At 35.1% G+C, this 24,883-nt stretch overlaps 1 protein-coding gene across 1 annotated transcript in view; it reads left to right on the forward strand.

Moving 5' to 3' along the window:
- The window catches only part of LOC147068902 (interleukin-1 receptor accessory protein-like), a 196,751-nt gene extending 173,187 nt beyond the window's left edge, over window positions 1–23,564 (forward strand). The window contains exons 3-10 of the mRNA XM_085951258.1: window positions 4,954–5,135; window positions 10,036–10,131; window positions 13,035–13,140; window positions 16,416–16,546; window positions 16,959–17,132; window positions 17,827–17,964; window positions 19,992–20,143; window positions 21,553–23,564. Of these exons, the coding sequence (XP_085807384.1) occupies window positions 4,954–5,135; window positions 10,036–10,131; window positions 13,035–13,140; window positions 16,416–16,546; window positions 16,959–17,132; window positions 17,827–17,964; window positions 19,992–20,143; window positions 21,553–21,708 (1,135 nt within the window). The 3' untranslated portion in view covers window positions 21,709–23,564. The remainder of the gene's footprint in view (window positions 1–4,953; window positions 5,136–10,035; window positions 10,132–13,034; window positions 13,141–16,415; window positions 16,547–16,958; window positions 17,133–17,826; window positions 17,965–19,991; window positions 20,144–21,552) is intronic.
- The last annotated feature ends 1,319 nt before the right edge of the window (window positions 23,565–24,883 follow it).

Consider the following 24,883-nt stretch of genomic DNA (forward strand, 5'->3'; position numbering starts at 1 on the left):
GACCGTATACTTATAAATTATAATCATCTCTTTCCGATAAGGAAGCTCACGGCGAATTGTGCCACGGTGAAATGTTTTACGTACAATTTACATATTGTAACCTATTTCTTCACGCTGGAGAATTAAATCTTGTTACTTTACTACTATACCTACTTAAAAGACAAAAGATAACGCATTTCTCATTATTTATATGTTGCCTGGTTAAAATCAATTTAGGAATTTGAAATCCGATATTAATTCCGCCGATATGCATGCAATCATTGTTATACCGAGAAGAAAGCAGATAATATTATCAGACGAAATCTGAAACCCTGGACTTCACAACTAACTGCCAGTAAAACCTTTTTGAAAATGCCTTTGTACGTATAACAAAGGAGATTCTCAAAGGAGAAATAAACCATAATCGCTCAAAGAGTAATATAATTTCTGCATAGAAGCGTGTTCCTGAACCTACCGTTATGGATCCAGAAAGTTCAAATATTGTATTTTTATCATCATCATTCGATATGGATTTACTTCTTCATAGATACCCCATTTGCAGTGAGGCCCCGTGAGGGTATGCAGGGCACGCGTTGCTTATGTGTGCCAAATTAAGGCGATGTCTTTACCTACCTGGGCCCCGATTTCCTAACTATCAACTCGTGTGGCACCAGCAGCCCGATTTCCTAACTATCGTCTCGTCTGGTGCCACACGAGACGATAGTTAGGAAATCGGGCCCCAGACGACATGACGTAATTGTGACGTCAGCCAATACACGCTCGAGGCATGCCGCCCGCGCGCAGTGCCTACCGTAGATATTATTAAGATGAAACACCTATATGTGTATGGTGACAATGAATAGCGCCGCTGTCGGAGTAGCGTTATATTCTCGAGCGCTATTATCACTCCGGTAGTACGTCACGATGATGTCATATGACGTCATGTCGACCGGGCAGCTGGCACTTGCAAGTTCTAACATAGGGCCCCTGCAGACGCACCAAGCGGAAAAATATGAGTTTGAGACATTTTTTGATGATTTACAATTTAAACTGTATTAATTAATAAATATGTACTACTTATCTGAAAACATTAGAAAGAAAAATAGTTTTTATTGTACCTAAGTCAAAGATAAACTTCAAGATAATTATTGTAAAGAAATGTTACAAAATGTGAATTTGTTAAAGGACAAATTATTTATATTTATTTAAATAAAAAATCTGGTATGAATAAGGATTTTCGAATTTTTTTCTCTCTAGATTCGAGATTCACATTTTTTTATTGTTTCTCGAGATTTCTTGATAACTAGATCTGTGCACTATGTACCTACGTTGTACACTGTATTACAGTGATTTACAACATTTCTACTAGCAGTATGTCCTGGTATCTCCTGAGAGAACACATTATTTTTAATTGATATTGTCAATTTTAAATAGATAGCATAAGCAATGTTTCAACTACCAATTTGATCACTAGTTGCAGGTTGCGAGTCATCTTGGGTTAAAATCAGTGACGTCCCATGGGGGTAGGTAGGTCATGCGTTGTATAGGGGCGGCACATAATAAAGGAACATATACAAATATTACTACTTTTGAGAGCAGTGGCGGGTTTCCATGACATAGACGATGCTGTCGCTTCATTAGACAATCATCTTAGAAAGACAATGTTTTGCGCCGGATAGACGGCAGCGACTTGCCTGCACGGTATAGCGACTTGCCTGCCGTGTCCGGAAACTTGTACGTATGCAGTTCGCCGTATCACACTTCACTGCGAAATATTTGGCCGAAATTAAAGACATTTGAACCTCATTGGGTCGTATAATGCTTACACAAAATTCATGTCTAAATAAAACACGGTTCTTGTCGTTTTACAGGAAGCCAGCAACAAACAAATTTTGGAAATAGCCGATAATATACTGGATTATTAGGTTAGGTTAAGTTTTCATTCTTGAATTCATGAATTTTGCCAAAATCAGCAATGAAAATTGAATTAATGTTCATATTGAATCTAATAAAATTGGAGACCGTATAGTATGATGGCCGCCGGCCTATAGCGTCGTGGGTCCCAGGTTCGAATCCTGGGTCTGGCAAATACACATATTGTTTTTCAATTTGTGTTTGAGCCAGGATATGGACCTAATAGGTTGAGCAAGTATCTGACATCAATTTCTCGTAAAAACAAAAAAAAATCTGTCAATACAAACCTCCACTCTGGAGGCCCATATCGTCTCTGTTCTGGCAGAACACACTAACTGGAGAATACTAGTTTTGTATAATTTGACTTTGAAGTTGTTAAAATGTTTGAAATGGTCTATCATGTGAGTTTATTAAGTAATCGTAAAAATAGTATAAATAGTATAATCGTATAAATAAGTAATCTGTAAAATACAGACTGTTTATTTATTAAGAAGGTTTCCAGACGGCAAAGTTTGAAATAAGCAACATTTTGGTACTAACTCAATATTTCGTTTTTTCGAATTAGTGTCTTTTGCCAGAACAGTGGCGATATTATGATCTTATTAGGATCGGACATGGTCAAATAATTAATAAATAATAATAGTATACCGTCATCTATTTCCGATAAAAAGCTTACGGCGAACTGTGCCACGGTGAAATGTTTTACGTACAATTTACATGTAACCGTGGAGTCTACGATTCTGCTCTTGCAATTTGTGCTTTAGGTAGTTGTAAGGTAAAATTAGTGTACGCCACTGGAATGATATCGTGCAGGAGTGTGTGTTTGTGTGGTGGAAGGCACTGACTACGTTCCCAGAATTGAAAATTATTATTTTCTCCCTCCGTTAATGCTATAATAGTGCTCGGAGCGAATTGGCCCTGCAAATTTCACTGAAATACCTACAGCTGCATACAGTAGTTCGTCATATTATTATTGATACCTAGTATACCAGACCACCGCCATCTTTAGATTAATAAAGCCTGAGCATCTCTGCACAAGCAACGAGTGGTCCACTGCCATACTGTTTATTGATAACGTACTTGCAAGCAGAGTTTGGTATTCTATAATGACTGAAGAGTATAAATAAGTTATTAGTTATTGTCGTTTAGAATCGACTGTCACATTGACAAACGTCCTAGTGTATTATGATATTATTATACACAGAAGAAGTTTACTTACTTTGATCGTCACTTCCAATTATTAATAACACATAACCACTAAATAAGATGAACTCCAAGGTCTCCAAGATACGTTAAAATAATCTGAAAACTAAGAATACTCCGACAAGTGAACACGACAGACGCGTGAGTATGAGCACTCATTTGGCAATGACAGGTCATCCATAGACAACGGGAAAGGCGAAAAGTAGGACCAGTCGTGTAATGTATCGGCTTCCTTCTTCAGTGGGCAATGACCAGACATATTATCCAACTTCAAGTGTGTTGTGATCTACAAGCTAGTATCAAAACTGCAATGATACCACGTAAGCTATGTCTACCTTAGATTATAGACATCTACATTAAATTTGAGGGGCTTAGAAAAAGGGCAGTTTCCATGTTCGTAAAATATCTCCATAATATAACATTCTAATAATAAAATTATAATAATCTCGGTACTGTGATGGCAGACGGTTATAACTGATGTTTCTTCTTTTTTTTCTTCCATGATAATATGTTTCAAATTGTAGATTCTTTGATGTCGCAAAATATTGGAGCTGCAACTTTATTAATCACAAAATTACGCTTAAAGATATCTGCATCTGACCAAATGTGAAAAACAGTTGATATGGCAAAAACATATATCTGATCAACGGCCCAAGTGCGCCACGTAGGTCATAATGGAGCTTTTGTGGTATTTTCAGAGCATAATCCTGGACACACCTAAAAGCTATACTTCAGCTGGGGCACGGTCTAAAACCATCGTGACTACGCGACGCGAAGATTTTGCAAACGACGCGTGCAGAACAAAACATTCCATTTAATGTTATGTTTATTGTTCTATTAGTAATAATAATAATGTATTCATTGACATGTTTTCTTTTTCAAGTAAATGTTTATCGTTTTTTAGTCATCTTTACACGATTTAAGAATTAATTCCCCCGTCGCCATCACAAAACAAATTGATTTCAAAGCTCGACTTTTCTTTCCGAAATTTCGTCGCACCTATAGTAAAATTATTTGCCGTTTCACTGAAGTATGCTCTTAAGCGTTGTAATAATCTATTTATATAATTTTGAAGCCTTATTCTTATTATCCTTTATATTTATTTTAAACATTATCGATGACTGCAAAAAGTATTTTTATTATATAAAATAGTATTCTTTTAAACCTCTCGCTCTAATGTTTTAGAATATAGTCATATTTCAGTAAGTACATCCCATGTGCAGTGGTGTTAAGATTTTTTAGGTTTATTAATTTTTAAACGCATTTATAAAACCATTAGTAAAATTAATGTTAACATTATTATAGTGAGCTATTTACGATAAAAAATTATATTTATAATCTCTGTGATCCCAAATTTGACAAGAATTAGGCATTTTATAATTCAACAAAATGGACAAGATTACCGCATTTGAAGATAATTCTAAAGATACTGATTATAAGCTGTCTTTGACCATTCATATGTGATAAAAACATCCTACGAATAATGATTGTCTTATAATAATTATTGACCTAAGAATAAGGTAGTATTTTTTGAAATACGCCTCTTCTATCGGCATTTCATTCCAGCAAAAGAAATGGCGTATTTCAAAAAAATACTATCTCATTCTTATGTCAATAATTATTATAAAACAATCAGTATTCATTCTGTTATTATTACTTATTTAGTTTTATTATTGTAATTACATAATTTTCAGAAAAGTAACGCATTCAGTTACTTTGACAAATAAATATACTTTCGAATTTCGATAACCAGCATACAGAGAAACAGTAGGCAAAGCATGTTCCATGTTTAATAATTTTAGCCGTCAGGGTTTTTTTGTCACATTTAATACTAATTGAATATTTCTTTTCTCCCAGGTACAAAGATGAGCGGGCATATCCATGGCCTGGTGGTGAGTCCACCTTCATTCTGTATCCCGAAGCAGCTAATCAGACTATCTACACGCAGGTCGCAGCGGAATCAGACAGAGGAAACTACACCTGCCTCATGAGGAATGATACACACATCCATGTCCACACCGTCATGCTGGCACTCGTTGGTAAGATATGCCCTGAATTGACATTTCAGTCACGTGGTAGAACTCCATAATAATGGATTTTAAACAAAGAAATCAAACCTTCTAGGAATATCGCTTCGATGTTGCATATGAAGACCGCGCACATCTACCTAGCGACAGTCACACGTAACCTCCCGAAACGTATATACATTTGGATGCGGCGACCGGGATAGGAATGACCAATTCGTAGGTGTGTGTATGCATTCTGGCGTCTTCGACTCGCAGCCCGAAACACATGCGATTTGTTGATAACAGCACTGGATGTTTTTTTTTTCAAATTAAAAAGTCGCATTCGACCAATCTGCGGAGCTCCATTCGGCAATGTGTCTTTTGTGAATAACAATGACGTCACATCGACGTATTCGAAACGTTGAAGACGAGATAAGTTTTGATGTGCGAGCCGGTTGATATCGCTTCGTCGCATCAATGCGGATTCACGCATTTTACGGCTACATTCCTCATACCCAAACACTTCAAACTTTGAGTCTAGCGATGAACACCTGGGCTGCAGCTTTAACTGCGAGTTGTTGCAAGCTGTCGTGTCTACAACTGGTTATCGATTACTCGTAACGGTCATAATTATTAGTGTCGTTGGTGTCCCTTTGTGTCGCCTGCGCTATTTTTACTTTTGCACATCGGATGCTCTAGATTAGGGGTTCTCATGTGCAGCCCCGATGGCCACCAAAAGATTTTGCTGCAACCACCAGCGCTCTACAGAATGATATTTCAAAAATGTATTTATAAAATTATGAAATTGGTTGAATACACAACATGACTTGTTGAATACAAATATCGAAGCCAGTTGACAGATGTAAACTTAGAAGCAGCCATGCGGCTTGCATTGGAAAAAAGGAGTATTGAGGAATTTCCATTTGCATTATTTTTAAATAAATAGATATGTACTAAAATATTCAAATGTCTTTCATTAAATTAATGGACTTGTTTATAAATGAATTGATCCATTTTCTTAGTAAATAAAATTTAGCTTTAATTTTTTCAATCACAATAAAAGTGAAATCTGGTGCGGCCACCAGACGTTTCCATAGAACTGTCAATGTCAATTGTGCGGCCACAGTTAAATTTCACATGAGAACCACTGCCCTAGATGTGTGCACAAATACAGGTCTTTCACTGACATATGCCTTGCGCATTGGCGGCCTTAGGCCCGAAAAACTGGTAGGTCAATTTTGAATATATTATTTCAATTTGCCTTTTCGTTGTATACTTAAAAGACGTATTGCAAATTGACTTTTTATACATTATATAATAAGTGCTAGAAATTGTTATAGGTGGGTACCTACTTACCCTTCAAAAAATGTCCATTTTTCATAACGCCAACCCATCGTTAACCGAAATTGCACACAACGCGTTATAATTTTTTGTAAATTAAGTCCACTTTTCTTTCTTTACTTTTTGAAAAATCATCAATCACACGATTATAAAAATTGTCTATTTTTCCCACATATTTTTTTTCAATACTGAGCATTGCAAGAGCGGTCAGTCTATCTTGGCCCATCGTATTGCGTAGAAAGGTTTTTACTCTTTTGAGAGTTGAAAAACATCTTTCACTTTCAACTGTTGTCATTGGTATGACGCAAATAAATTGGAGAACTTTGATCGACTCGGAAAATGTTTCATTGAAATTATTGCTGAGTAAAAAATGTAGAAGAGAAACTGCACTATTAGCGCCATGCAAATCATCTCGTTGATAAAACACCAATAATTCATTTTTTAACTTGGTTATGTTTATTTCTTCTAACTGTTTTACCAAATTTACTTGACTTGTGGGAAAATTATTTTTAAAATCAGCGTAATTTTCTTTATTGAACAAATCGGATATAATGAGATGATCGTTGGATGTGAATCGTGCTTCTATTTCCACTATAATTGTATCACAGACTTCAATTGCTACTGCGTTGCTTTTGTCATCTATCCGTCTCTTTTTATGGTCACCCGTTGCACAGCTGGAATTCGGATTAGTGCTAGCTTCATTTCTGATTTCGGAAATATATTTTTTTAAATTATCGATGTATGTTTTTATCTTAATAGCGTCTAAGTTTCTTTTTTGCATTTGTTTAAATAAAATTTGACAATGAGGCATTATTTTGTGAAAAAAAGTCAACCAATAAATAAAAGTGTTTTTTTCCAAATTGTTTATTAAGTTTTGGGCTTGACTTAGGGTATTGGTGTCATTTTCTCTGTCCAGTATTGAATTTAAACACTGTAAAATGTCTTCTCGGTACAAAAAAACTGTCTCCACACATTTAACATTGAAGCACCATCTAGTTGGAGCTGCTTTCGGTAGACGCACTTTGACGAATTCATCTAATATTTTCGTTCTTTTTGGTGATCTCGAAAAAAAGACAGAAAATGATTGGACGGTGGCAAAAAAAACTTTCAGACCAGTGGTTATGGTGGATGCTTTTTGCATAACTAAATTAAATTGGTGAGCATAACAGTGGATGTACTGTGCTAGTGGAAAAGTTTCGCGGACTCTCGTCTGAACTCCTCCAGTTTTCCCACTCATTATTGCCGCTCCGTCGTAGCGTTGCGCTATTAGCTGTCGAGGATGAATTTCCAAGATTCTCAGCTCTTTTAAAATTTCTTCTGTTAATCCTGTTGCCGTGCACACCTCTGGATTTACAAACTTCCAAAATCTTTCACATACTATATTGTCTTTTAAATATCTTACAACGAAAACCATTTGCGTTTTTGTAGAGCTGTCTGTCGTTTCGTCAACTTGAATAGCTACGTAATTAGATTTTTTTATGTCACATCTAATTTCTTCTTGAGTCACTTTTAATATTGAATCTAGCAATTCGTTTTGGATAGTCTTCGAAATTCCTTTGAATGAAGTTGACCTTTCTAAATGCTCCTTCATAACAATATCTATTTCCTGCATGAAATTTATTAATCCACGAAATATACCAGGATTATCAGACTCTTTAGACTCATAATGGCCTCGTAAGGCCAGCTCAAACGATCCGCAAAATTGAATACACTTTAAAATTTTTGTTAAAATTAAACGATTTTTATCGACAGTTTCATTGTGATCAGCAATCGATCTGCGGTATGCACTATCTAACTGAATTCGGATGTCTGTTGTTCCTAATAAAAACAAAACTCATAGAATTATTTATGTGTGCTGTTGACTTGCTATGCTTTTTTATTTTTTCTTTAAGATGTTTTAGATCACCAACACCAAATTCTGTCCATTGCTTTTCATTTTTGCAATCAAAAATTAAACAATGAAAACAAAAAAATAAATTCCTTTCATTTCAACCACATATCCATTCACAAAAATGATAGCTTTTCTTGTTGAAATATCTGTTAAAATCTTTGCTTTTCTCTTTTGTTGTTTGAATTATTTTCATATCCGGCATGTACCTGCCTAATATCTTTGCTTGTAGACGTTTATCATAGTTAAATGTCTCATTCTTTATTTCGTTTAAAATATAATCCACTGAATTAGACATTTTGTGTCAGTTCAAACAAATAAACCGTCGTAAATTCCACAAAACTTCACGAAAATGTAATAAATCACTAAAAACCAAACTTTGTGTGTAAATTCGTATAATAACTACACCAAAAACTATTTAAATACGTTTAAAACAACCAAAAGACATTCGTTGAAACTTGTCAACTGTCAGAACAAAATACAGTATACAATAATTTTCGGCGTGGCAGTAGCATGGGACTCCATAATTCAGTCGACTTTATCATTCTGTTTCGCAAAATTAGCTGAAAATATTTTTTGTTTCACACTCGGACAATGGGCGAGAGCCTGCGAGAGGCCTGTAATGCACGGATCTTTGGAACTCAAAGCGTCGAATATTGAATTTATCTTTCTCTGTCTAATGTATGAGAAATGAGAGAGAAAATTTTATAAAAATATTAATTTTGGGTCAAGAATTGAATTGTCCGGCAATTGGCGGGGAATTCTCGCCTATCGAGAATACAAAACAAAAACAAGCGTACGCCTTATAATTTCAAATCCACAGATTATTATTATATATGACATTGTAGATATTATTAATATTATTCTGTCGATTGTAAGGTATTTATTTTGGGAGGTCATTGACTAATTGACCTAAGGAGGGAGCCGCGCATGGCCTTGCGTGTCGTAAAACGCCGAGAAGAGTGGGGCCAACCCATTAAAAAGGTTGTTCAATACCCAAATCATCCGGGTCACGATCCACAGACACCAGGTCAAAGAAAAAAATATAAGATTGCACTCAACATAAATATTTTGTTGGACCAGACCCGAAAACTCCCGCTTGTGCACGACTGGCGGTTTCGGATTTTAAACCCATGTAATGACAATTTTCGGCTCTGTATTACGAGAGCTTAACCGGAATAAAACTAGCAATCTCCACATTTTTACCATAGACAACCACGGCAAATAGTTGTATATGGTCAAAAAGTGAAAATTAATGCAAATGAGCAAGTTTTATTTATTATAAATTTAAATGAATACGGATACGGAATACTGACTATGGATATGTTATATATGGAGTGTCAAAGGTTACATTATATTTATTTAAATTTTATGAAATGCATTGGCAAACTCTATTTGCTATACTGATTTATGAAATTAGTGATTTTTTTTCATTGCAAATGATTTATATATTTTACCATGGTTGTCTATGAGCAAAAAGTGGAGATTGCTAGTTTTCATCCGGGTAAGCTCTCGTAACATAGAGCCCAATTTCAAAACCTAAAAATGAACGCTTGCAATATACAGGTCACGAGTGAGAGAGTTTCTTTCGTCTATCAGTGGCATAGTTTGCTTGCTACGCTACTGCTTGGTTATCTATATTCATCTCATATTTCCTGTTTCCATACCCAGCTCTACAAAACTTGATATATTTTTTTATTACAGAAAAGCCACCACCAGCGCCCCGAGCCACTTTTACGCCCGTCGATCAGTGGGTGGAACTTGGATTCCCTGCAAGATTTTACTGTGAAGCATTCGTTGGTAAGTCTAACCTTTTTCTCTTCATTTTAACTTACTATATAATAAAATAAAATATGAATCCAAAAATTATGAGTAGCAAATTTGGAAACAGGTATTAATTACTAAGTGCCAGATCAGGACTGTAAGGTGGATGATGAGGTAATTCCTGGAAGCCGCATTTTCTCATATCAACCATTGCAATTTGAGCCTTGTGACCAGGTGCATTGTCATGGAGTAAGAACATGTCTTTTGTTAATTTGCCCCTCCTTTTTACTTTAATACATTCTTTTAAATGATTAAAGGCTTAATTACATTGGCAGACGCGCAGACCCAACCCGATCCATCAACTATTGTGGTCAACGTTTTAACACTATTTTCAATTACACGCAACGATTCAATCGCATTGGTCCTTGCTTTTGATTGGTTTAAAATAGACATAGTGTTGCTATTATTAAAAATATAGGTTGACCGAAAACTAGATATTTCTTAGATTAGTGGCTACACTAAACGTATTCCCGCGCAATATTACATCAAAAAAACTGAGCTGTCAAACCTAGCGAGCGTCTGTTGAAATTTGCGCGGCCGTTTGACATTTATAGAAAGTTTTGTATACTTATTGTTAATTTACATCATGAATAACTGGGCGAGCTTGAATTTCCAAGCCAATCGATTAAGACTAATTGTAGCGAGTATGGCTATATTTTAACTGGCGTGTATTAATTCGACGAGGACCTCAGCGCTAGTCCATACCTACATTTTTTTGAGATTTCGCCATCTTGCAGTTGTTGAAATCGAGCAGTAGAATGAATGACCGTTTTGCGAGACTCGCGAGCGGGCGCGTATTCAGACGATCGGGCCAGACGCAACCTACCAATGTAATTTTAGAATATGAGCGTAGTGCTGTCCTGTGATGTTGGTGCCCTTTGGTTTATAATCTATTAACAGGATTCCTTTTGAATCCCAAAACACTGTTGCCATCACCTTCCCAGCCGATTGTAAGCCATTGAACTTCTTGGGGGCTGTGTCTATGTAGCATAAGCATTCGTGGCACCCATCTTGCGCTTACCTTTGACATGCCAAGATTTACATGTATAATTCTGGAAATTGTTTTAGATAGATTGAACCTTTTTGCGATTTCAGTTAGTTTTAGCCGACCATTTTCGATTTTTAATACCATTTCCTTCCACAATCATCGTGACTCTCTGCCTTGCCGTGACCATTTGTAAATCATGATTTTACCACAACAAAGAGTGCCTTAAACCAATTTCATTTCATTTTGGATGGTTTCCACACTTTTTCCATGCTTTGTGAGGAATTTAATAACTGCATGGAGCGCAATGTTTGACATTTCTTTAAATTATTAGACTCTCTTTTGTTCTTTTGAATATTGCAAGCGGTTTAATGGAATAATCAACTTGAAATTGTACAAGTATACCTAAAAAGGATTACTTAAGGGCGGGCGGACATGCTCAGCATAGGTCAAAATGGAGCTTTTATTGCATTTTCAAAGCATGATCCTGGACATTCCTTAAACGTTGTAGATAATCTATTTATATAATTTTGAAGCCTTCAAACACGCGCGTTAACATCATTTTACTCCCTACTTCAATTATAGTTTGTCAATTTACGGCTATGGCCGTATGTTGTAGCTTAACCACTGGGGAATACCAAAAGAAATGGCGTATTTCAAAAAAACACTACCTTATTCTTAGGTCAATAATTATTATAAAGCAATCATTATTCATAGTATGTTTATCACACTTGAATTATCTTCAAATGTGTTAGTTAATCTTGCCCATTTTTTGAATAATAAAATGCCTAATTCTTGTCAAATTTGGGATCACAGAGATTATCAATATAATTTTTTATCGTTAATATTTCACTATAATAATGTCGATAATATAAATTATACTGATGGTTTTATAAATGCGTTTAAAAATTAATAAATGTAAAAAATCTTGATACCACTGCACATTTATGTACTGAAATATGACCATATTCTAAAACATTAGAGCGATAGGTTTAAAAGAATACTATTTTATGTAATAAAAATACTTTATGCAGTCATCAAATGTTTAAAATAAATATAAAGGATAATAAGGCTTCAAAATTATATAAATAGATTATCTACAACGTTTAATGTATGTCCAGGATCATGCTTTGAAAATAGAAAAAAAGCTCCATTTGGACCCACGCTGAGCACGTCCGCCCTTAATGAATTTTAAAAAACTAACCATCACCATCTGTAGGTATTCTTAATTCAACGAAAACAAATTAGTATGACTGACTACGTTTAGTGTGCATTATTTATGTCTAATCTTAACAACCTACCTCCACCCCTTGCGACTATGCAATTGTGCCTTGCCTAGTGATCACTCCGTGTGACAAAGATGTATACTGGGAATGAGTGGTGGAGCTGCGTGGATGATACACTCTTCTACTCTGTCCATTCCTTGCACACCCCTATTTCTGGCAAAGAGTGAAGTGATGCTCATCAGATGTCCGTGTCCAAACCATCCCTGCAATGAATGACTAGACTCACAACTAGATGTCGCAATTATTTAGTGGTTGTCTGTGGTATTTCAGTTTCGGATGTCGGAGATGATTTTGTTTACCTTTTCCCTTTATGCTTTGAGCTTTTTTAATCTGTCTGGACATCTTGAGTGAAGGCACTCTTTTACTCCCATGATCTCACTTACCAGAAAGTGTACTCCATATAATTTACATGTTCTGACATCTATCGGAGACTTGCTTGTAGTCGTGTACTTGGTCTCTATGGAGTACAGTATTTAGACCACAGTTACTCTGTAAACCTCTCCGACTGCTTGCAATGAATACTCTATCGTTCACATATCGCAAGTTAGAGTAGGACTCTGTTCTTATACACATAATTATATACATATTATGATGTTTTCTTATTTTAGGTCGGATCAACTTGCCGGACGCCCAGAGCGACGTGTCTTGGCGACGCATTCATCCGGAAGGAACCACGCATCGTTTGAACCGACTGCAACAGGACAAAGTCACCAGGTATGGGACACGTCTTTTGACTTCATTAATGCACCTACCGTTGTTAAAGTCTGAATTGTCACAAAACTAAATAACTTCCAATATGAAGAGAGTCGCAGCCAAAAACGGAGATAAAGAAAGACTCACCAATGCCTGGATAGAGTCAATAGTGAAACTCTCAACTAACTTTCAATATCGGTACATAATTTGAATACCTCAGACAAATATTATACAATCACTAGAAGAAGAAAAATCTGTGTGTGTACTTATGTACGCGCGTTACAGGTTATACTTCTTTGTCGTAACAAAAAAAAAACAACACTTGTGATAACCTAAATTCTTAGACTAACTCTTAATTATCTTATTAAATTATACACTCAAGAAAAATGGCCGTTTATTGGAGCGCCGTTGGTTTATTTCTATACACTTTAACTTAGATTACTAAATTATATAATTATTTCTCATTGTTTTTAGTTTTAAAGTGACAACTGTCACTCTCACGTTTAATCGTTTATTTACGTAAGGAATTGCAAATGGCCGATAGTAACAAATCTACTATCAAACTTGCGTTTGTATACCTACAGCTGACTGATTCGCAGCTAACTTCATACTGTCGGGCACTTTCGTAATGGTGTGCTCGTGCAGCTCTCAATTTCACTCTCTATCGAACGCCCCAAAAGATGTATAACTTCAAAAAAAATATTGAAAAAAATATGATACCAAGTGGGTTACGATTCCAGATATCCAGTGGCGGCTCGACAACTTTCTAGGTGGTGGGGTTTAGCCATTAATTATTAAATATACATACCTACCTACTTTCTCATATTATACACATTATGTACCAAGCTACTTATAATAATATTATGATTTTATTAATAAGGAAATGAGTAATTTTTCAGAATAAATAATATTATTCACATCATATCTAAAAAGCTTACTTAAAAATTATAACTTAATTAATATTAATAATTATTATAAACTTACCATTAAGAGTTTTGAACAACGACATACGGCGAGCGTTTTTAACTCACCTAGGGGTTATTTGATTCGCTCCCCAGTATGAATATACTAACGCTAATGCATTCACATCCTTTGTAAAACGAGATTTGTACCGCGGCGACGGGATGGGAGTGAGTGATCCCGGTCATCGAAAAATAGACGCCATAGCTTTCTTAATTTGTACATAGGTGTCACCGTACAATACGGTGTATTTTATTTAATTAATTATTTTAATACCGCATAATCATAATTATGTTATTACATAATTTACAATTATTGCTTTATTTATTTGTATAATTATAATTATACATATCTCTATAAAATTGCGAGGAGTTTATATGGATAAAATAAATTAAATAGTTCATTTAATCATGTAGTTAAGTAGGTATATTATGACAATAATAAAAATATCGGACGTGTATTTTTGAGATGATAATGATGTGGGGACGGTCCCTACGAACCCTTCAGGTAGAGCCGCCCCTGCAGATATCGATGGCTGAATGTTAATATCCCGTAAGTGACTTTTTACAAATTGTGCAGGAAGCTAAAAAAAACTAAATATTTAATATCCCGTATTTGATAGTTAATAGCACACACAATATGTTGAAACTACATAGCATGCCAATAACTCATAACATTTTGAAGCTGAATTCAACACACGTCATGCAACACGCTGGACAGCTTAGAGCAGGGGGGGGCAAACTTTTTGGATGGAGGGCCCAATTCAAGAATTCAAAATGAGCGGCGGGCCGCAAGTAAAATACCATTTTTAGATATACACTATTTATTATCACGAAAAATAAACATTAAAAAAAATTAATGAGAAGAATGAAACTTGTACATTTTTTAACATTTTGTTAAATTCAGGTGTTAATTTTGTAGTTGATATCCTCAAAACTGCTAGGAGTAGGCATCGGAGATATTTGATCGTAAAGAATTTTTATTGAGGTTCATGATCGAAAATGTTTGTTCACATGTATAAGTTGATCCAAAAATAACGAACATATTTCTTGCATAATCTTTAAGTTGGTCGAATTTGTCTGAATTAAGGGCATTGTAAAATTTGGAGATTTCTTCACGACGATGCAATTCTCTTAAATCAGTGTCACACTGCAGATCAATAACCTCAAGTTGTAGCTCTGTCGGAACACTATCAATATCTATTGAAAATGGATCGCGTACTATTGCTAAACTTGTCTCAATTCTTCGGAAGTCACCAAATCTTTGTGAAAAATCGTCATTCAGAGCTTTAATAATTTTACCATATTCTTCAAATTTATATTCTGATATATTCACCAACTTCAAAGTTGGAAAGTGGTCCACGTTGTTATTCGATATTTGTCGAAGGAATAACTTGAGTTTTAATTGACATCCATTCAAACTTTTTACCATATCATGAGCATATATTTTTTTCCTTGTAACGCGGAGTTAAAAGTATTGTAATGTGTCACGATGTTCAACGTAAAAAATAGTGGTTACATAGTGTGAGATGAGACGCAAGGAAGACGTACTAAGATAATACATTTACGAAACAACAAATTCTTCAAATTTTAATCTATTGTCAATATTTTTTTTAAATTTTAAAAAAGTTATTCGTAATCATGATGATGGCGGGCCGCAAAAAAATACCCGGCGGGCCGCAGTTTGCCCCCCACTGGCTTAGAGGCAAGATATGGGGTATTACAGGTTTATTCCTGCAATGTTCAGATACGGGAAATTACTAAAATGGCTGTATAATTTTTGTTCAAATTACTACAGATATGGAAATTTTGCGGTCAATGGGCAGTATTTTTGTTGTGTTTAGTACGTCAAAAAGTAATTTTTGTCGTATAGGTCAGATACGGGGTATTTACATTAGACCATCGATAAATGTTAAGTACAGGGAACTCGGAAATAATGGGAACTGAAATACACAACGGGTAAGGCGATAGCAGGTAACCGACTCGAGTAAGGAAGAATCCGGGTTAAACTTACACACGTGTCTAGAATACGTTTTACGTCAAATACTGAAAACTGCTCTCGGCTTATGCATTTACGCTCATTTAATGTTGGTGTGTTACACACATTATTGCACATGCATAATGCGTGCTTCATTTTCGTAGGACACTCACACATTCAAAAGCCTTCTTCACCATGCGGCGTATTGAATATAGGCTATCGGTATTCTATTTATTATCTGTTCTGTGGTTAAGTATGTGTGCATCGCGCAAACAAAATACTTTTAAAATGTATAGTTTAGAATTCCTAGATATAAATAAAAATATTGACAGTAACATTATGGCATTCGTGTTTTACAGGGAAGATGAACAGATTCTCGGCGCATATCTGATGATTAGTGAACTCCGGTCGGATGACTACGGCCAGTATGTATGCAGGGTTGGAAACGCTGACTCTTACATCGAGATGCCAGTCTGGTTACACCACAAACGTAAGCCGTCTTTCTTGTATTTTAGTGGTATTCAATGTCGTGTCCGAAAACTTGTACGTATGCTGTTCGCCGTATATTAAAAACCGTCCAAAGAAGTGGCACGGATAAACGAAAGATACAGATAATCCGACCATGGTTTTTTTTTTTTTTTAATACTACATATTATTATTATTATACACTTCTAAAGCAGACAATTATTTTAACATGTTTAATACTCATTATTTATTAAGAAAATCTGTAATTTTGGATTGTTTGTAAGAATTTTTTAATGATTTCCTTATATCAGTTCAAATTTTCCTAAGAGCTATTATATCGTTGTACACACCATATCGTTGTACATACATATAATCAAGAGTATACTGTAATCATAAATAAATTTCACCGTGTATTTATCTCTCATGTTATGTTACAGTGACTGAACCCAACGTCCAATATGTGACGGTGCCATGGAAAGTACTCTTCATTGCCGCCGTTGGAGTGTGGCTGGCCGTCATCACTGCTCTGGTGCTGTATGCTCGCTTCGGACAGAGGCTCATACTGCGCTGGCGGACATTCTACAGCTCTAGGCATCCGTCAACGATCGATGGTAAGTAATAAAATCCTTTGATGGTCATTCCTACTCTTGAATAAATAGAAGAAACCTTATACATTATTTCGTTCATTTTACCTATCTCGCTCTATGAGGCCGTGATCAACAGGTCGCACATACAAATTTCGCGAGTTATCTCAACTTACTAGCCACTGTCGATTGATTTGCATAATCTAAAAAATTAAACACACAGTGACATCTGTTTGAATAATTATGTAACACTAGCCACAAATTATCGGTATTATAGCGATTATAGTAAGAGCTTTACTCTACATTCAACGTGTGTCGTTAAAAATCTGCGGCCTGTCAGAAACTGCCGTAGTATTATCGTGAAGCATTTTTTATTTTCATTGTGGTTAAAAGTTCAGCTAATTTTTCAATTAAATAATAATGCCAAAGTTATTAGTTGCCTATCTACTCATCGTGACAGATTGTTTTTTATACACCTTGTAAATTGACAAATACGTATTATAGCAGTAGTGTGAAGCTCTCTGCAAATGAACCTGCAATGCGAAATCATGTGTAGCTAACTTAATCAGTGATCCAGAAGTGTTTTCTTATACCTACTTAAATTTCATACATTTTTTAAGGTTTTCTACAACATCTTTAGTTATTTACAATTTTTAGGTGTACTTCAAGGTTCAAAGCTTGGCCCGGTTTTATTGTTTTCTTTTCTTTTTTTTTCTTTCAGATGACAAAGAGTATGATGTACTGGTGCTATACACTGAACAGAACTCTCCTTTTACGCTGGGCATGTTCATACCGACCCTCCAGAATAAATATCTCTACAAGTGCATCAACTGTCAACTTCCCAACGACCCTACACAATGTAAGTTTACAAAAAGTTCTTGTGGCAAAGTTAAATAATGTAAAAAAGACCCTTTCAATATGTTAACCCTGCTTCTCTAACCAGGTATTCCGGATTCGTTTCTGTTAAAAGCAGGCCTGGACAAACTTTCTGGATGAAGGTCCATATTTGGAATATAAAATGAAAGGTGGGCCGCAAGTAAAATACTATTTTTAGACATACATTATTTATTATCGTTAAAAAGGAATTTTAACATAAAAAAAATAAATGATTCTCTAATTGCCAACAATTTACTTAGAAGAATGAAACTGTTTTACATTTTTCAACGTTTTTTTAATTCCATTTATGTTAATTTTATAGTTGAGATTCTTAAAACTGCTTGTAAATGTTCATCGGTGATGCTTAATCGTAAAGAGTTTTTATTGATATTCATAATTGAAAATGTTTGTTCACCAGAGATCATAAAACAATTAACAAGTTGACAAATTCTTAATGCATTATAATATTGAATATTTATATTTTATTTTTAAAAAAGGCGTTAAAATATAGAAGAAAGTAAAATGTTTTCAGTAATACGATTAAAGCTCGCGGGCCCCACAGAAATACTTGCCGTAGTTTGCCTAGACCTGGTTGAAAGTGACATGGCTGGACTCAATGATATTATTAATGGACAACGCACTCAGTACAGTAGCTAGCAAGTAAATTCGCGCATAGCGACACTCGCACATGTATAGGTAGACGTCATGCATTTTCCATTATGCGATATCACGCATCGGGAATTTATAGCAATATCACCTTTATTGTATTGACGTTAGAACAGTGTTTCTAGTGTCAATGTTAATTTGAGCGAACCTGTTCGAACCGAACCATTCGGCAGACCCGACAAAAAGCATCGGGAATTTATAGCGATATCACCTTTATTGTAATGGCGTTAGAACAGATTATGCCATTCGGCAGACCCAATGACATATTAAATGGACGACTCACTTCATACCCGGCGCGCACGAGAAATTGTCCATGAAAGTCATTCACAGATGTATAGGTAGATGTCACGTGACCATTGACGTATCCGTTTCCATTATGCGATACAAGCTTCGAAAATTTATAGTAATATAACCTTTATTGTAATGGCGTATTAGTGTCATGACTCTTGCGTTAGAAACAGATTCTCGGTTACTTACGACTTCTCGGAGATTAGACGCAAGCGTGCCCAGCGAATCACAGGCGACTGACTGTCCAATGGTTCCTGTCATTCAATTGCATTGAATAAACATACATCAATATCTTAAAATGGCATTTTATAAATAATAAATAATACTAACACATGCAAAGTGATATCCCATCTTTCTTGGAGTGTTTAGTAGATTTTTTTTACAATTTTTAACTAGGCACATTGGCATTTTGTAACATAATAATAATGGTGGAGTCGAAACCTGACAGTCAGAAATTTTGTATGGGCAGACCCAGCGGTGTCGCCAGACCGCTTGCAAGCAGAATGTTCATTTGAGCGTAGGATACCGATATTAAAATATGAATTTCGCCATCCGGCAGACCCGACACAAAGTGAGTGTCATTTTATTTTCTAGATGCTTCGTCCATATTAATGTCATTGGGCAGACCCACAAAAAAGTGAGTGTCATTTTTTTTTCCAGTTGCTTCGTCTATATTAATGTCATTGGCTGGACTTTACTTTCCAATCCTTGAGCCTGCAACGTAAGTTTGAGGTTTGAGCAATTAAACATTTCCAGATGTTCGTTACAACGAATTTTCTAAAAAGATTTGGGTTTGCGACCATGTATAATTCAATTAGCTCAAAAAATAAACCCTGCTAACCATCAACAACGCCGTATGTTTGTGAATTGGTGCTTGGAACGTATTGGAGATGAGGATTTAAAAAATATTTTTTGATTCATTACTGCAATTGGTTAATGTATTTAAAATACCCATTGCAATTATTGGTACATTTACACCCCGCATTCAGAGGTGACCAAATAGACATTGTTACAAGTATCCATGCGATAACATCTAATCCTCTTAATCGATTCCAGGGTACGAAACTGCCAGCAATCTGTGTCAGCTGAGCCGAGCCATTGTGGCGGTGATCTCCCCGTCGCAGCAGACGTCTCTGCAGTTCACCGCGTCCCTTGCACAACTCCACAAGCTCGCCACCGAAATCCCCCTCACCGTTGTACTACTTCAGGTTTGTTCTGATAATTTTTACATTTTGGGTTCAGTTCGTTCTCAGTGCTGGAAGCCTCGGCAAAAAGGCTTTTTGTACACTGCACTAAAACTGCACAACACGGATAAAATAATTACAAGATAAAAAAAAGTTTTTAAATACCAAGTTTTTAAATTTTCTGTTAAATCATAATATAAACTTGACAGTTCTATGTATTAATAAATACTTTTTTTGTACTTGATAGAAATACTGAATACATATAGAATACTGAAATGTCATTTTGACATTTCATATGTAACGCACGTATATATTAATAATTTAGTTGCTAGGACCCACTTAGCAACCTATAATAGTGAGTAGTAAATATTACTTTTAACGAATTTTTTCCAAAACATACAAAACAGAATTAACTGAAAATGAATTCAATTCTGCTTAAAGATGGTCAAAACTATTAAAAAAATGCATTTCTGTCGTATTCTGATATATTCTAAAAGTTTCAAATGTCTAGCTAGTCGGGAAGTTAGTTAAAAATCTTGGACAAACAAGAAAAAATCTGTACGGGACAAAGAAGAATACGAGCTAATAAAAACATGGTAAAATATCTAAAATTCTGCCATTAAATCATACATAATTTTAGATATTTTATCTATTATGCTTTGATTTAGGAAAGGGTAATATGAATTTTAAAAATCTAACAATTAGGTGAGACCAGTGGTTCTGAATCTTTTTGAAGTCACGGTGCACTTTTGATCATAAGAAAAAATTGCAGTGCACCAAAATCAAACGGTCAGGAAACAAAGAAAAATTACGTAAATTATTTTTACTTTTACTCTTATTACAAATTTAATAGATAGAAAAATTAAACAGATCGATTCGGCAAAATCTGAATCACATTAGATGCTTTCATAATTTAGCAAAGGACTTTTTCGGTGTTCACTATTTCGCGGATCTTTATGCTTTTATCTTTCGCGGTGCACTTACAACAAGCTAGCGGTGCACCAGTGCTCCGCAGTGAACCGGTTAAGAACTTTTGTCATGTAAATAATAAGTTTTGGTCTTCTTTAGGAGCACTCATGGTCAAACTATTTTATTCACTGTTCAAAGAGCCTACGAAAGCAAATAAATATGACTGACAAAGTCTACACTATTTTTGTCCGATCTCCACAGCCTACCTCCAATATGATGGTTTGGTTTAGCAGGGTTTAATTTAATTTTAATAATTAACCAACACCATCTGCAATTTGCATTCTTAGTTGAATGAAAACATTTATATCGGATCTCAACAGCCTACCTCCACTCTCTGCCACTTGTGCTTGAAGATGCCAAAAGGCGAAACCCAGGTTCCAAAAAATTACTCTAATGGATACAAAAGTACCTACCCTAGTCGATGGTATTAATTTATTCATACAATCCATTTCTTTCAATTTCAGGATCTCCCGAAAATCGAAGTAACTGTGAAAGACAGCAATGGTGAAAACCTTCTGACGATGCTAAAGAAGACGCGGCTGCTGATACTGAGGCACCCGGAAGAGAAGAACTTCTGGATCAACCTCCAGCTCGCCCTGCCAAACAAGATACAGCCTTGAATTCAACGACACTCCCTCACTCATCAAACGATTTCATAGACAATATATTAACGTGACTGCGTAAAGTGGAGTGATTTTGAGGTTATAAAAACATTAGTGACCCGCTGTTTCTATTATCATACAAATCGATCGATCGAATCTTTTTTTTTAAATGCAATGGTCAAAAGAATATGGAAACTTTATGGGTACTGAACTGAGATTTTAAATTTTAGTCAAGTAGGCACATGAAAATGAATTTATACGTAATAATACTTACCTAAATTAGATTAATCATTTAGCCTCTATTGCTAAATTCTTTTATCTATGACAATATTTATTTTTGACTTGAATATTATTGATTATATTCTATGGTAACATTATTGCGATTACATTAATTGAGGACCCGGGTAGAATCATGGTGTACGTGGTAAATTATAGTTTTTATGCCGGCTCTCACATCTAAACTCACCTCATCTGCCGCAACAGCCAATGATCCAGTGTTGCATATGAAGACTGCGCACATCTACCTAGCGTCAGTCGCACGTAACTTTCGACGAGCCGGTATAGGAATGACCAATTCGTAGGAGTTCGTATGCGTTCTGGCGTCTTCGACTCGCAGCCCGAGAAGCATGCAACTTGTCGATTGCAACAGTTCATGTTTTTTTCAAACTAAAAAGTCGCATTCGACCAAACTGCAGAGCTCCATTTAGCAACGTGTATTTTGTGAATAACGATGACGTCACATCGACGTATTTGACACGTTGCATGTGAGACGAGTTTTGATGTGAGAGCTGGCTGATCATTTATGTAATCCATATTAGTATGTTAATATTTTCACCACTAGTGGCAACTGTTGTCGACGGATCGAAACGATTCTTGGTTACTGTAAAGAACACTTCATTAAAATGGCATTTTCGCCAAAGATATTGAAACCTAACCTAACATTAACACAGAAATCAAGTAAAATATTGTAGTTATGATATTTTTTTATACGCACAATTAAAATTATATGGTCCGAATGCAAGGGATACTGTATCCACGATGTGTGCAATTTATCCAATTAAACCATTGATAAAGCAAAAATATCAAATTATTTAATTTTTATATTAACTGTGAATTTATATCATGCAGTTATGTCAATTAAAAAATAGTTTTGGAAATTATGTTGAAAACTATGCAACGGGTCCGTAATTAGTTGGTCAAACATAACATCGACATATTTGCATTTTTCACTTAGGCCAGTCTTCTATCTAACTCCTCAATTTTATTGTTAATCTTTAATTATTGATTTAAAATAATTAGTACTATGTTTTTAGCCTTAAGATATTATCGATTGTAATGTTTATATCAATTAACCCTTTAAAAATATTTCGCCATACAGGGAAACAAAATCGCGTGATCTCCAGGATAAATGTGAATGTAAAACTAATATACATATATATATGTATATCGACTTTTAAGTAATACATATATATATATAATCGTCAGTATTCAGAGTGTAGTGAAATTTTGGAAGGAATGAATGTAGTTTTTTATAGAATGAAAAAGAAAACGTAATTTATAAGAAAATTGATATAATTTTAAAAATGTCACTCGGATTTGCTCTCGGTATTTTAAGTGACAGTATTTGTTAGACACCCTGCACACAGACATTTGCCACAACAATAACATAATTTGAACTTTAAAAAATTGTATTGTAGACGACGCCAACAGACGCGACGTGACTTATTCAAGTATTCTAGAAATGAAAACAAAGAATATGTGTATTAATTAAGGCGCTAAGTACCAAAAAAATAAAAACTGATATTTTTATACGAAAATGTTCTATGTACCAATGCCAATAACGTCAACTATGGTCTAAGTGCCTCAAGCAAGTCAAAAAAATACAGCAAAATATTTAAATCTGGCGACGGTGTAAGTCCGTTGGCGTGTTTTATTTATAATGGTGTAAGTACCACTGCAGCGGTCAACGGCATTCAATATAAAATGGCTGACAACGGTCTGTTGACACTCGCAAATTTTTAATTTCTAAAATTATGGAAGCTGCCGACATTGCTCAAACACTTTTTTCAAAATGTCTGCTTCATACAATTTTACTGCAATGACTCAGTATTTTGTAATCACAGGCAATACTACTTTTTGGTACTTAGCGCCTTAATTAATACACGTATTTAAATGAGTATTGCTGACAAATTTTAGTGTGCAATATTTATGTTGGATTTTAACAGCCTACCTCTACCCCATCGCCACTGGTATGAACGTAATATTAAACTATGGCAGTATTATAATTTTTAATATAATCCTCTGAACTGTTTGCAATCAATAATAGTTCATTTTATGTAAATGTGTTATTACATACTTAAAAACATACATGTTTCATGAATATTTTTATTGAAATAGCAAGCAATATTGTTCTTCATGTATTGAATCAGTAAAGGCCTAATTACACCAGTAAACTTGCAGACCCAACCAGATTCACTGATCGTCGTGAGCGATCGTTGACTATAGCAATTATGCAGAACGATTCAGCTACCCACTCGATCGTGTTGACGCTTGATTTCATTGGTTCGTAATATACTCTCAGTTGTAAAAATGAACAATTATAAGTAAAGTGATAAAATGAAATTTAGACAAGTAACAAATTGCTGATTGTATTTACTAGGGTATTGTTTTTGTTTTGTATTATTATCAATGACATTAATATGGACGAAGCATCTGGAAAAAAAATGACACTCACTTTTTTGTCGGGTCTGCCGAATGGCATAATCTGTTCTAACGCCATTACAATAAAGGTGATATTGCTATAAATTCCCGATGCTTTTTGTCGGGTCTGCTGAATGGCATAATTCATATTTTAATATCAATCGTTCGCTCAAATGAACATTGACACTAGAAACACTATTCTAACACCATTACAATAAAGATAATATTGCTATAAATTCCCGATGCGTGATATCGCATAATGGAAATTGCAAAATTTTGTCACGTCTACCTATACATGCTAGCTACTGTACTGAGTGCCCATTAATCCATTGTCCATTATTAATGTCATTGATTATTATTGTCTCTTAAAGTAATGAATTAAGTCGGACAGCTTTCATTATGTAAACATCAAATTTGTGATCAAACGTAAGACAGGACTATATAAAGGATATTTTCGCACATTTTTAGTAATCACTAAATACACGATAGTGCC

The sequence above is a fragment of the Rhyacophila brunnea genome, unplaced genomic scaffold (genome assembly GCF_057557595.1).
Source record: "Rhyacophila brunnea isolate RB1 unplaced genomic scaffold, BYU_Rbru_1.0 scaffold_24, whole genome shotgun sequence".
Taxonomy (NCBI): Eukaryota; Metazoa; Arthropoda; class Insecta; order Trichoptera; family Rhyacophilidae; genus Rhyacophila; species Rhyacophila brunnea.